General features: G+C 46.6%; 1 protein-coding gene across 3 annotated transcripts in view; it reads right to left on the reverse strand.

The window, feature by feature from the left end:
- The window catches only part of ACSBG2 (acyl-CoA synthetase bubblegum family member 2), an 811,342-nt gene that overhangs the window by 513,638 nt on the left and 284,632 nt on the right, over window positions 1-13,072 (reverse strand). For all 3 annotated transcript variants that reach the window (XM_069649557.1, XM_069649556.1, XM_069649555.1), the window contains exon 6: window positions 9,689-9,809. In XM_069649557.1, the coding sequence (XP_069505658.1) occupies window positions 9,689-9,809 (121 nt within the window). The remainder of the gene's footprint in view (window positions 1-9,688; window positions 9,810-13,072) is intronic.

Here is a 13,072-nt window from a genome sequence, read left to right on the forward strand (position 1 = left end):
TCAGCCTTTCATCCTTCCGAGGTCGATAAATGAGCACCACACACCGTGGGTAATAATAAGCAGCGCTCAGATACCTCAGGGTTCGTAGCGCTATATAAATGCTAAATTATTATTATTATTATCCCCGGTGGATGACTCTGAGGTATACGTAGGAAAGGTAGGCAGTAACCTTGGGCAACTGTTTCCAATGCCCAAGCATCTGACGTGATAGCCTGCCATTCCGCCAGATGTTGAGTCAACCTGCCTCCTACAGGTGTCCTGTGAGGGAAGTCCTCAGAGTGGTTTTGGGGCGGCTGATGCAGATGCCGATGGTAAAGAGGCACCTGCTGTTGCTGCGGCTTTAGAATATCTACCCCGTCCACCTCGGGTAGTTCTTCTTTGACCCCTTTGAGCCGTCGTCCTCTACCTCTTCCGAATGAGGAGTAGAAGCGAAAGGACTTGCCCCTCGCAGAGGTTCCTGTGGGACGAAAAGGAGTCTGACGGATTGCAGCTCCTAGGGATTTTGCTGCTGCTTTTGAAGTTTGCAGTTTCTCTAAACTGTCATCCGCCTTTTTCCCGAACAAAGAAGAGCCATCAAATGGCATGTTCAAGAGCCTGGCTTGCACATCTGGGGCAAAACCCGACTTTCTCAACCAAGCGAACCGCCTGGTTGATGTACTTGCCGCCATTGCTCTGCTGATACTGTCAGCCGAATCAATGCCCGTCTGGAGGGATTCGCACATAGCGTCTTTACCGTCCTGTATAATATTCAGGAACGCATCCCTTTCTTCTCCCTCCGGGATGCAGTCAGCCGCTGTAGAAGCACACTCCCAAAGTGTATGGCTGAACCTAGCAAGGGTGCAAGTAGCATTAACAGACTTTAACGCCATGCTACATGCTGAAAAGACTTTCTTAGCCATAGCATCATATTTTTTATCGTCCCTGTCCTGTGGGACAGTAGGATAAGCCGTCTTGACGTCGGTAGAGGATGCTGCTTGTACCACCAGACTTTCTGGGGATGGATGTTTAGACAAGAACTCTGGGTCTGTGGAAGATACCCTGTACTTTGCAGACAGTTTTTTATTTACTGCTGGTATTACATCTGGGGTTTCCCAGTTTGTCATGATCTTTCTCTGAAGAGCTTTATGAAAGGGCACCACTGGATCCTCTTGTGGGCCTTTGTCAAGAATATCCGTGAGGTCATCTTGCTGGAAAGATTGTGAAGGTGTAGACCACCCCATGAACTCTGTAATTCTGGCCATTAAGGCTCTGTAGGGGGTTTCAGCGTGCTCCCCCGGGTCTGGTTTAGCAAAATCCACCTCAGGGGAAGTGTCTAAACCACTTGCCTCATGTAAAGAATCATGAAGATCCTTTAATCTGCGCTCTTCAGAGGAAAATTCCTCTCTAACTGGGGTTACAGGTCCCTGTAACTCATCTTGTTCTGACAAATTATCCTCTTCTAAAATTGAGGATATAGTTCTCAATTGTTCTGAACTCATAAAGGGAGTAAATCCCATTTCCAAGGCAGAGGGTGCTGAACTTGTCATAATTGGCCTCGAAAACGTCGATGTCGTCGACGCCGACGTCGAAGGCTTCGAGCGTGGCGTCGAAAACAGAGGCGGAGGCCTCGAGGACCTCGACAGAATTGGAATTTTACTCGACAATATCGACGCCATCGACGTCGAGGGCCTGGGAATCGTCACTGGATGTGTGGTCATCGTGACTTTTCTCGGCGTCGACGCCGGTGTCGAGGCCGGCGTCGAGTCGACAGACCTGTGTGTCGAAGGTCCCTTCGACAACGGCGTCGAAGACCTCGACGTCGACGGAACCTTCGTCGACGGCGTCGACGGAACCTTCGAGGAAGGTTTGGAGGTCATGGTCCTACTCGAGGGTTCGAGACGCGCTCGAGAGGTTTCTTTCGCCGGGTACTGCGACTCGCGGCGTTTTTGACCTTCGGGTCTTTCGACCAGAGCATCGCTCTCGGCAGTCTTCGAGGGGGTCGAGGCCGCTTTCTCGAAGACGCTCATCATGTTTTTTCTGAATTCCTCCCATTCAGCCCGGGAACTATGTTTCGTGGGGCAAGGGATTCTTTTTGGCGAAACAGAGGAAGAGGAAGACGGAGAAGGGGATCTTCGACGTCTCCTCTTCGAGTGTTTCGATCTCGAGGAGTGATGAGACCCACTCCGAGACCTGGAGCGTGAATGGTGACGAGGAGACGAATGTCTCGACTTCGTCGAAGAAGAAGAAGCTTTAAAAGTCTTACCTTTCTCCAGCTTCCCCCTACGCTCCTTCAGGGCCTTAGCTGTCATGGACATACAGTCCTCGCACTCCGAACAATGGTGTTCAGCTCCCAAGCACCACAGACAATTTCTGTGAGGATCGGTCAACGACATCTTTTTCCCACAATCTCGACATTTTTTGAAGCCGGATCGAGGGGTTGTCGGTTCCGACGAGGAAGCCATCGAGTACGATTCGAATAACTTGAAGTAAATATTACTAAGAACTGAGCAACGGTATTCCGAGGCACCGAGTAGCGCGGAAAAACGGAACTGAGCAACGGACGCTGCGCGCGGCCTTTATAGGCAGGATGACGTCGAGCGTCGATACGGCGGCTGTCGAGGGTCATCGACTCGAGGGACGTCGACGCGCAGCGCCCTCTGGAGAAAAAATTTTCCGAGGCCAGCAGAGCTGGAAGGATATATATCTAAGATGAGGAATACGTCGGAGGACACAATCCCTTCGAAATTGCATTTTTTGTGAGGTTCCCAGAATTAGAAACTTGGCTTTAGCATTGTTAAGAGCTAATGAGTTGAAGGCCATCCATTTCTGAATATCGGTGAAAATGTAGTTAATGTACTTGGTCTTCAATATACACACCCAAGAGTTTTAAGACAATCTGTGTATCCTCAGCATAATTTGCAAAATAGATGCCCATTTTGGGCAAAAGATCAAGAGGTCTTGAATAGACATTGAATAACAAAGGGGAGAGACACCCCTAAGGGACACCACAGGTATAAATGGAGCTGTTGGAATCAACGTTATCCTTGGTAACATTCATGTTTCTTGGGCCCAAGAATGAGCTAAAGCAAGTTGCAGCTGAGTGGGATCATTTACTCACCGTAAGTAATCTATCCACCAAAGGTTGGTGATCACCAAGAACATAGGCAGCGGATAGATCTAGTAACAGAAGTAATGCTGTGTTACCCCCCCCTCAATTAGGATATTTTATTTATTACGCGCTTAATACCCAGAGGTTTCTAAGCGCGGCCCCGGAGATCGAACCTGTGGTGCTGCGTGTCGTCTTGCTTCAAAGGCGATCACGTCGCCCCCGAGCTATCCTCCCGAGATGACCAATATGCGATTTCAAATAGAGCAAGTTTGACTCCGTCCCGTGATTCGGCCGAAAGCCGAATTTCTGGGCAGCTAAGATCTTGTGACTTTCTACAAATGTCTGATACTGCAAATAAGCTAGTTTATCCAGTATTATAAGCATATAAGGGACATTTGTTATGGGCCTGTAATTTACAACATATATAGGGTCCAAGTTGTCTTTTTAACAGGGGCGTGACCCACACCTCTAATATTTTCCAGCACATTAAGAATCTAAGAAGGAGCGATTTATAAATCTAGTTAACCAGGGAGACAAAGTGGGAATACATTCTTTGAAAAGCAATGCTGGGAAAATATCGCCTTTGCGCAAGGTGGATTTAAGTTTAAGAACCACATTGTTAACCTCTATTGAAACGGTTTTAAAAGTGAGGAATCGGGGGCAGATACCTCAGCCATATTACTGGAAGAAACAGGGGTAGGTAATGGGTTAACTTGAGCACTTATGTTCTCCTGATGTTTCAGAGTCTTGTCCACAAAACTGTCATGGATGCGTTGGCACCAGTTATCAGCAGGTGCAGAAGAAATGATGGCGCATCATTTAAGTTCCTTGAGAATAGAAAATAGCTACTTTGGCCATGTTGGCTTCTGAGATGTGAAGTTTTTAAGTGACTTTCTTTGGTGTTAAAAAAATAAGATTTAAAATGTGTTGCCACATGTTTATAGGACTATGATTTGCTTCTGTCAGACTTCGCAAGGCATGTTCTAGCTTGTGTTTGTGTGCTCAGGCTTCAATAACCTCAGGCGTGAAGGAGGCATTGAGAAAATTAGGCTTTTTTTGTATGTGAGAATTTTAAAAAGGAGCAAGCGTTTCGAAAGTTTGATCTACAGCTGATCTAATACCAGAGGTAAAAACTTCTAGAGGAATATTTTCCTCGAGTGAAGGTGCCAAAGGAACAACCATGGCATGAAAGGCTTCATGGGTAGCCTTTAGAAGATTATGAGATTGACGAAATATAGAAGGTTTTTGAGAGCAAGCAATAGTAGTCTGAGGAACAATCTGAAAAGAAATGAGATAGTGGTCTGACCAAATGCAATTCTCAATCTTCATGTATGAAATCCTAAGATTTTTTGACAAGACCAAGTGCAGAGTGTTGCCCCCGTATGGGTAGGAGCCTTAACATGTTGGACAAAATCAGAGATAAGGAGTGACTCCATAAGTGATATAGCCTCCCAATCCATGGGATCATTTGCCCAGAGTTTAAAATCACCCATGATGTTCCTGGGAAACCTTTGTAAGTTACTCCCCTAATATCACATCCTTAAACAAAGGTGTCAGAATAGGTAGCCTATATTAAAATAAAATATTTAAGGTTGAAATAGAATCAAGAATATGTTTTAAAAAGAGCGCCTCACAGTGATCCAAATTCGGTGCGTTAGATACATGTATTTTAAAGTGGATTAACAAAATATATATAATCTACCCACCTCCCTTTCTGTGCAGTCTATATAAGTACAGATGTGAGTAACCAGTAGGAGTTGCTAGTTGAAGGGAATGACGAGACACTTCATGACCCCAGGTCTCAGTCAGAGCAAAAAGATCTGGTTTAAACTGAGTAATAAAATAAGCCACTTCATGGCAGTGTTTCACCAAAAGCACACAATTCAGAGAAACCCATTAGAAGGAGAATTACTAATATCAGTGCTAGGAGCAGTTGAGGATGCAGTGCCAGGCTTTCAGATCATATTTAAGTGCAGGTTCTGATCAGAAATTACAGATGCGGGCATTACGCGATCAGCTGACAACGGAATATTAGTGCTTAACTCAATGTCTTCATTGCTAGTGTCTATCAGTGCGGTCTGCAAATGTGTTCTGCGGTTTCTTAAAACGGTAGACACAGGGTCACAACAAGATGCCATAACATATTGTAGGTAGCAAATGAGCTGAGAGCGACGGGCGTGAGCAACGCAACCAGTTGTTTACTCACCTAGCCACAAACCACCACAAACTGGCGCTGACGCGCCCCATGTGTCAATTAGTCCCAATCCGGAGCAATTAGTATCATAGATTTCCAGAACTTTGTCAACCTTCTCATCACGTGAGGAATGGCAGGGACTGGAGGACCCATATATGTTTGTTGCGTACACATCCACTTGAGGGGTTCTCCAAAGGGTGAAGATCTCTTGAAGGTCTTTGCTGAGCTACCTCCCACTCGTGGGAGACTGTTCTGTCTGCTCAGAGCATCCGCCGCCGTGTTCTCCTCTCCGTCTAGGTGAACAGCCAATAGGGAGATTCCTTTTTGAATTGCCCAGAAGCAGGGCTGCATCAGCTCCCTGCACAGTGGTAGGGCACCTATGCCTCCTCTTGAAGTAGTACATGGCGACTGTGTTGTCCGTCATTATCAGGCCATACTTTCCCCATACAGAGGGCAGAAATGCCTTCAGTGCAAGTCTGATTGCCCTCAGCTCTAAAAGATTGATGTATAGTTTGCATGAAGAAGATCAACGACGGTCGATTGTCATATTGTTGGCGTGGGCTCCCTGCCCGTGAGTGAGGAGTCTAACTACCGCTATATCTGGCCATGGTTGCCAAAAAGGTTCTTCAGAATATTTTTCTCACAGGCCCACCACAGGAGATTCTGTGCAACCCTGCTTGGAACCTGAAGGTCTGAAATTCCCCCCCCCCCCCCCCCAAGAATTGTGACCACTGTGTCCTGAGAATCCATTAAAGGGATCTCATTCTCGGGCGAGCCTCTGGCACCAAACAAATGTAGGAGGACATAAGGCCACGCAACCTCAAAAAGTCGAAGGTAGGAAGACGCTGGGCACTCTAATTTGGTGACCATCTGCAAAAAGTGTTGAGTCCTCACCTCAGGTCGCAAGGCTTTTCCCAATACTGCATCCAGGACTGCTCCGATCAATTGGCGTCTTATGTGGGACGGCTTGAAATTGAGGGAGAAGCCCAGTTTGTGGAGAGAGTGACAGGTTATGCAGAGATGTTCCAGGGCCTGTTCAGGAGAACAAGCCCTGATCAGTCAATCGTCCATGTAGGGAAAACATGAATCCCCCTCTCCTGAGACTCGCTGCCAGCACCGCCATCAACTTGGTGAAAACCCTCGGGCAGAGCTCAGCCGAATGGCAGAACTCAAAACGGATAATGAGAACCACCAACAGCGAACCTCAAGTACTTACTGTACTTGTGATGGATAGGCACATGACAGTAAGCATCCTGAAGGTCCAAGGACACCATCCAATCCTGGAGCTAGAGGGCCTGAACTATCTGAGAAAGGATGACCATCTTGAACTTGTCCTTCCTGAGGAACTTCTTAAGTCCAAGATGGGTTTCAATCCTCCGTCCTAGGAAATACCACCCTTTGTTCTTCTCCGTTACAGGTACTGGTTATACAGCACCTTTCTCTAGCAGGCTCAACATTTCTGCAAAAAGTGACGGATCCGGAACTTTGGACGAGTGGCTCCCAGGTGGATGATCCTGATGCCTTTTTAAAAAAGCGAAGGCAGTAACCATGGGCTACTGTTTCTACTACCGGCCACGCATCTGAAGTAATACTTCCCCATTCTTTCAGATGCCGTGAGAGTCTGCCTCCAACTGGAGTCTTGTGAGCTAAGGCCTCAGATAGGTGATCAAGCAGCTGAAGCAGCGGCTGATGGTAAGGTAGCCGTTGCTTGGGCAGACTTTGCACCTCTTCCTTGCCCACCACGAGGGAATTTTCTTTGGCCACTTTGACCTGCAAGTCCTCTCGCTCTTCCAACTGAGTAGAAGCGAAAACACCTACCTCTCCAAGATGGTCCACTGGGGTGAAATGGCTGATAGTGGCGCCAAGGGATTTGGCTGCCGCCTTCGAGGTCTGCAGCTTCTCCTGGTTTTCGCCAGCCTTGCTGCCAAACAGCTGAGTGCCGTCAAAAGGAATGTTGAGGAGACTAGACTGCACGTCTGGTGCAGAACCTGACTTCCTCAACCACGCAAATTTGCGCATTATTGCTTGCCGCCATGGCTCTGCTGATAATATCAGCTGAGTCAAGTCCTGATTGAAGAGACTCACACAGCCTCCTTACCATCTCTTACAATATTCAGGAAGCGTCTCTCTTCCCCTTGGGGAATATGATCAGCCCCCATTGCTACACAGTCCCATAGGGTGAATGTAAACTATGCTAAGGCGCAACTGGTGTTTGCAGACTTCAGAGCCATGCTCACAGCAGCAAATACCTTTCTAGCCCAAGCGTCGAAATGCTCCTCTTCCCTGTCTAATGGGATGGTTGGATATGCAGCCTGTTTAGAATTAGACGACCCTGCTTGAACCTCCAGGCTCTCTGGTGTTGGGTGCTTAGATAAATAGCCAGAATTGCTACTTGAAGGCCTATATTTTTTGGTAGGTTCTTATTAACAGCTGGACTACAATTCAGGGACCTCCCAATTTGCCTTAACACATTTTTGCAGGGCAACATGAAAAAGTACGGGATCTTTCTGTGGAGGTTTGCTAAGAATTTGTTAGGTCATCTTGCGCGAATGGTGGTGCATGTCTGCCCCATCCCAGGAAATCAATAACCCTAGGCGTCAGCATGGTCTGCCTGGTCTGGCTTGCCAAACTCAAGCCCGGTTGATGTGTCAATCCCACGAACGGTTTGAAGATTTGTATATAAAACGATTAGCCTGGACTGTTCTGAGAAAAGAGCATCTGGAACATTTGGAGTGCAAACTCTAAAACAAAAGGAGGGGTGTCCTAGTCTGACGGCTCGTGATGCTCATTAATACAGGTTGAAGATATGAAAAAATCGTTCCTTGGCAAAGGTTTATATGAATTATCCACTTCCGTTGCAATTACTGGTGTTTTGAGCGCAAAGGCATCAATGGCTTCAACAGGCATGGCGTTGATGGCAACTATTCATGCGTCCATTTAGTTGTCGCCAAAAAACCTCGAAGGGCTTCAGTCTCTGACCGTTTTTCATCGTGTCGAGACCGACTGTTCGTGAGGGGTCTCTGGTCTGTGTCCCGGGCTCGAGGGATTTGGCCTTACCTCATTCTCTGTTGGCTTTCAACAGCTCGACAGGAGCATGGCTTTTTCAGTTTCAAGGGGGGGGGGCTCCTTCTCGAATAATTTAAGCACTACCAGTCTGAATTCCCCCCACTAAGCTGGAGTGGAGGCTTTGTTTGGAAAGGCTATACTTCTCTTGTGAGAAGATCAGGAATGAAAAGTAGAAGGCGGTATATACCACCTTTTCTTCGATTTCCTCGATGAGAACGAACAATGGTGCGACCCGCTCCTGGAGTGTGAACGTTTCTTCAATCTTTTCCTTCGAGGAGAGACGTTTCAACTCATCGGACAATCGTTTCTTTGAGGGAGTCATTGAGGGGGATTTAGTTGGGGGCCTACCCACCGCTAATTTCCCTTTTATGCTCTTTCAGAGCCTTACTAGTCATGGACTGACATGCCTCTCAGTCTGCTGTCCTATGCTCCAAGCCAAGGCACCACAGACACTCGGTGAGGAGTCCATGAGGGACATCTTGGCGCCACAGTTGCTCTTTTGAAATAAATGTCAAATCAACTGCATAGACGCACAGCGCCCTGTGCCAAAAAAAAAGTTTCCAAAGCAACTGAAGCTGGAATGCTATCCATCAAAAGATGAGGAATACGGGGGATGACACAATCCATACCAAGGAGAATTAAAATATTATGGACTCGCGATCATTGTTAAGAAGTACCATGGAGATCAAGATACTAAATTTAGTGCACCTTTGTGATAACTGGCAACATATCCTGAGCTCTTGTTTGAGCGATGGGGAAGAGAGCAATCAGGAGGGGCAGACTTGAAAATTAGGTCAATCTTTTATGTGCTGGATTAAATTTGTCTCTTCTGACCCAAGTACTCATTTCTTTTTCAAATAGCCTGTATCAAATCAGTTTAGTCATAAATAGTCTTGTATTCCATCATGAGGCTCTTAATAGCCCAAAAAAAAAACTCAGCTTACAAACATTTCTTACTGGTTGATCGAGGGATAAAGAGTAATATTGGACTTAATTTTCTAAATGGAGTCAGAGTGACTGGTGTATATTTATTATCATACCACTATGTATTTATCATTTAATTCCTGTTTTACTGCACATGAAAATGTTATTCAAACTCATTTGAATAATTGCATAAGGACAAGCAGGTGGAGTTCCTAGATCGCCACAATGAAGTAGATATTCACTATTTTTGCTCATTTATTATTGACATTTTAGGATAACGCTAAGGGGTATCATGATCTCAAGTGATGGTGGGTATTTCAAATTATGGTACTATGTAGCTGGAGCCGATTATTCAGATGCCTAGCGTCAGAGGTTAGCTAAAAACAAACTTTGAAGTTACAAGAATAGAAATTTACCTGTAGGATTTTCTGTAGCTGTTTATGATTTTCCACAACCAAGATGTTAGCTTCACAGTTCTCTGCTACATACTGGCAAGCTTCTGCCGAGTTTGTAGTGTAGATTCCAACAGCAAAACCCCTGTTAAAAAATTAAAATCATGCATCTGTAGAAAATAGGCCAACAGTAAAACATGCAGTCACTACAAACTTGTGGACAAAATATTGTTTGGCATCTACAGCATTGAAAACAAGCATATCCTCTTCTATAGCTGTCTCATACATTTCTATAAAATCTGGGGGCCAGCTCTTTGTACCTTACCTACAAGAGAGAGACATCAGTCTTGGCATTGAGGTGAGGCCATACCCTATAAAACTTTTTAAGGGTTAACCTATTTAGGTTTCAAAATAGAGGTGTGTGCTCTATGATCATTTTATACATTAGGAAGTATGATATTTTTTGATGAGGACAATAGAGAATATGGTGTAGATTAACAAGTTACTTCTTACCTTGTAACGTTCTTTCAACGGGATGTTCCTCCGACGTATTCCTCATCTTAGATATCTCCTTCCAGCTCTGCTGGCCTCGGATAATCTTTTCTCTCTAGAGGGCGCTGCGCGTCGACGTCCTCCGAGTCGATGTCCCTCGACAGCCGCCGTATCGACGTCGACGTCATCCTGCCTATAAAGGCCGTGCGCAGCGTCCGTTGCTCAGTTCCGTTTTGTAGCCCACAATAATACTTTCTGGACTAAACTAATCACCCTGAAGGAGCGTAAGCTGCAACAACAAGGCAAGAAGAACTGCGGGGATGGATGGGAGGGTCGATGAGGAATACGTCGGAGGAACATCCCGTCGAAAGAACGTTACAACGTAAGAAGTAACTTGTTCTTCGAAGGGATTGTGTCCTCCGACGTATTCCTCATCTTAGATAGGCTCCCATAGCAGTATTCTATTATTGAAGGAGGGAGTACTGACTTCACGCTGTCTTCTATTGATGAATAGAATGCAGTACAGCCCTTCCAAACCTAGTCTCTTGACTGGAGGAGGAATCCAAATTGTAAAAACGTGTAAAGGTATGGACAGACGACCATGTAGCGGCCGCACAGATGTCTTTAACAGGCACGCCTCTTTTGAGGGCCGATGAAGCTGCAATACCTCTGGTCGAATGAGCCCTAAGGTTTTGAGGGGGCTCTTTCCCTGCCAGTTTATAACATTCCAGAATGGCTAGAATGATCCATCTGGAAATGGTCTGCTTAGTTATTGGTAACCCCAGCTTGTGACCTGCGTAACCTACAAACAGCTGGTCTGCCTGTCTTATCCTGGCTAGTCTACTGATGTAAAAACTTAAAGCCCTCCTAGGGTCTAGCTTGTGTAACCTCTCTTCCTCTTCCTCTTTCCCCGGGTGAGGAGGAGGTTAGAAAGATGGTAGGGTAATCTTCTGAGTGATATGGAATTCAGAAACCACCTTTGGGAGGAAATCAGGCTTCACTTGCAGGACAACTTTGTCTTTGTGAAATATTGTGTGAGAGGGTTTACAAGAAAGAGCTTGTAATTCGCTCACCCTTCTAGCAGATGTAAGTGCTATTAATAAAACAGTTTTAAGGGTAAGGAATCTTAACGAACAAGAATGGAGAGGTTCGAAAGGTGTGCCCATCAGGAAAGTTAGTACTAAGTTTAAATCCCATAGGGGAACTTGGAATGGTCTTGGGGGATAAACATTGGTTAACCCCTTTAGAAACTGTATTACCAAGGGTAATTTGAAATAGGATGGTTCTTCCGCAGTACGCTTAAAGATGGATAGCGCTGCGAGATAGCCTTTAATGGTGCCAACTTGAAGGCCTGAATTTGCCTAATATAGTAGGAAGGACAAAACCATTGGTGTACCACATGAAAAAGGGTCGATATTCTGTTCTCTACACCAGCTGCAAAATCTGTTCCAACGGCAGCGGTATAAAGACTTTGTTGCTGGCCTCCTTGCCGAAAGCAACACCTCCATAACATCATCAGGGAGGTCCCAATCCTTGTACCTCAGCCTTTCAGAAGCCAAGCGTGAAGGTTGAGGGTTTTGATGTCTGCATGGAGAACCTGACCTCCCTTCTGTGAGAGTAGGTTCTCTTTGAGTGGAAGTCGAATTGGAGGGCAGATGGACAAGTCTAGAAGGTCCGGGTACCACGTTCTCCTGGCCCAATCCGGGGCAATTAGGATCATGGTTCGCCGGAATCTTCTCAACCTCCTGATCATTTGAGGAATGACAGGGACTGGTGGGAACGCGTACAGAAGCGGAAACTCCCAGTCCACTATTAACGCGTCTCCCAGAGCTCCTCTCGGGGGAAGTTCCCTTGAGCAGAACAGGTCGCATTTCCTGTTTAGGCTGGTGGCGAACAGATCTACCTGAGGGGTTCCCCAAAGGGCGAAGATCTCTTGAAGGACTTCCTGAGCTAGCTCCCACTCGTGGGAGACTGTGTTCTGCCTGCTCAGAGCGTCCGCTGTCAAGTTCTTCTCTCCGGCTAGGTGAACTGCCGATAGAGAGATTCCTTCTTGGATTGCCCAAAACCAGAGCTGCATCGCCTCTCTGCACAGGGGTAGTGATCCTACGCCTCCTCTTTTGTTGAGGTAATGCATGGCCACCGTGTTGTCCGTCATTATCAGGACGTTCTTCCCTTGTACAGCTGGCAGGAACGCCTTCAGCGCAAGTCTGATGGCTCTCAGCTCTAACAGGTTGATATGTAGTCTGGACTCCGATAGAGACCAACGACCGCTGATGCTCAAGTCGTTGGCGTGGGCTCCCCACCCCGTGAGTGAGGCATCCGTGACTACTGTCATCTCCGGCCAGGGTTGCCAAAACTGTTCTCCTTTCAGAATGTTCTCCTGACAGGCCCACCACTGAAGGTCTCGAGCTACTCTGTCGGGAACCTGAAGAAGATCTGTCATTCTCCCTGAGAATTGTGACCACTGAGTCCTCAGTGCCCACTGGAGGGATCTCATTCTCAGGCGAGCCTCTGGCACTAGGAAAATGCAGGATGCCATGAGGGCTAGCAACCTCAAAAAGTCGAAGGCTGGGAGACGTTGGGCATGTTGGAACTTGGTAACCATCTGTAGAATATCTTGAGCCCTCACCTCTGGTGGCGAGGCTTTTCCCAGGGAAGTGTCCTAGATCGCTCCTATGAACTGGAGTCTCTGCGATGGTATCATTTGTGACTTCTTTAAATTGAGGGAGAAGCCCAGTCTGTGAAGGAAGTGGCACACGTGATTTAGCTGGATCTGAGCTTGTTCCGAAGAAACAGCCCTGATCAACCAATCGTCCAGGTACGTGAATCCCTTCCCTCCTTAGACTTGCAGCCACTACCGACATTAACTTGGTGAAGACCCTCGGGGCGGAGGTCAGCCCAAATGGCAGCACTCGA

This window comes from Ambystoma mexicanum, chromosome 1p (assembly GCF_040938575.1).
Source record: "Ambystoma mexicanum isolate Mex_15411 chromosome 1p, UKY_AmexF1_1, whole genome shotgun sequence".
NCBI lineage: Eukaryota > Metazoa > Chordata > Amphibia > Caudata > Ambystomatidae > Ambystoma > Ambystoma mexicanum.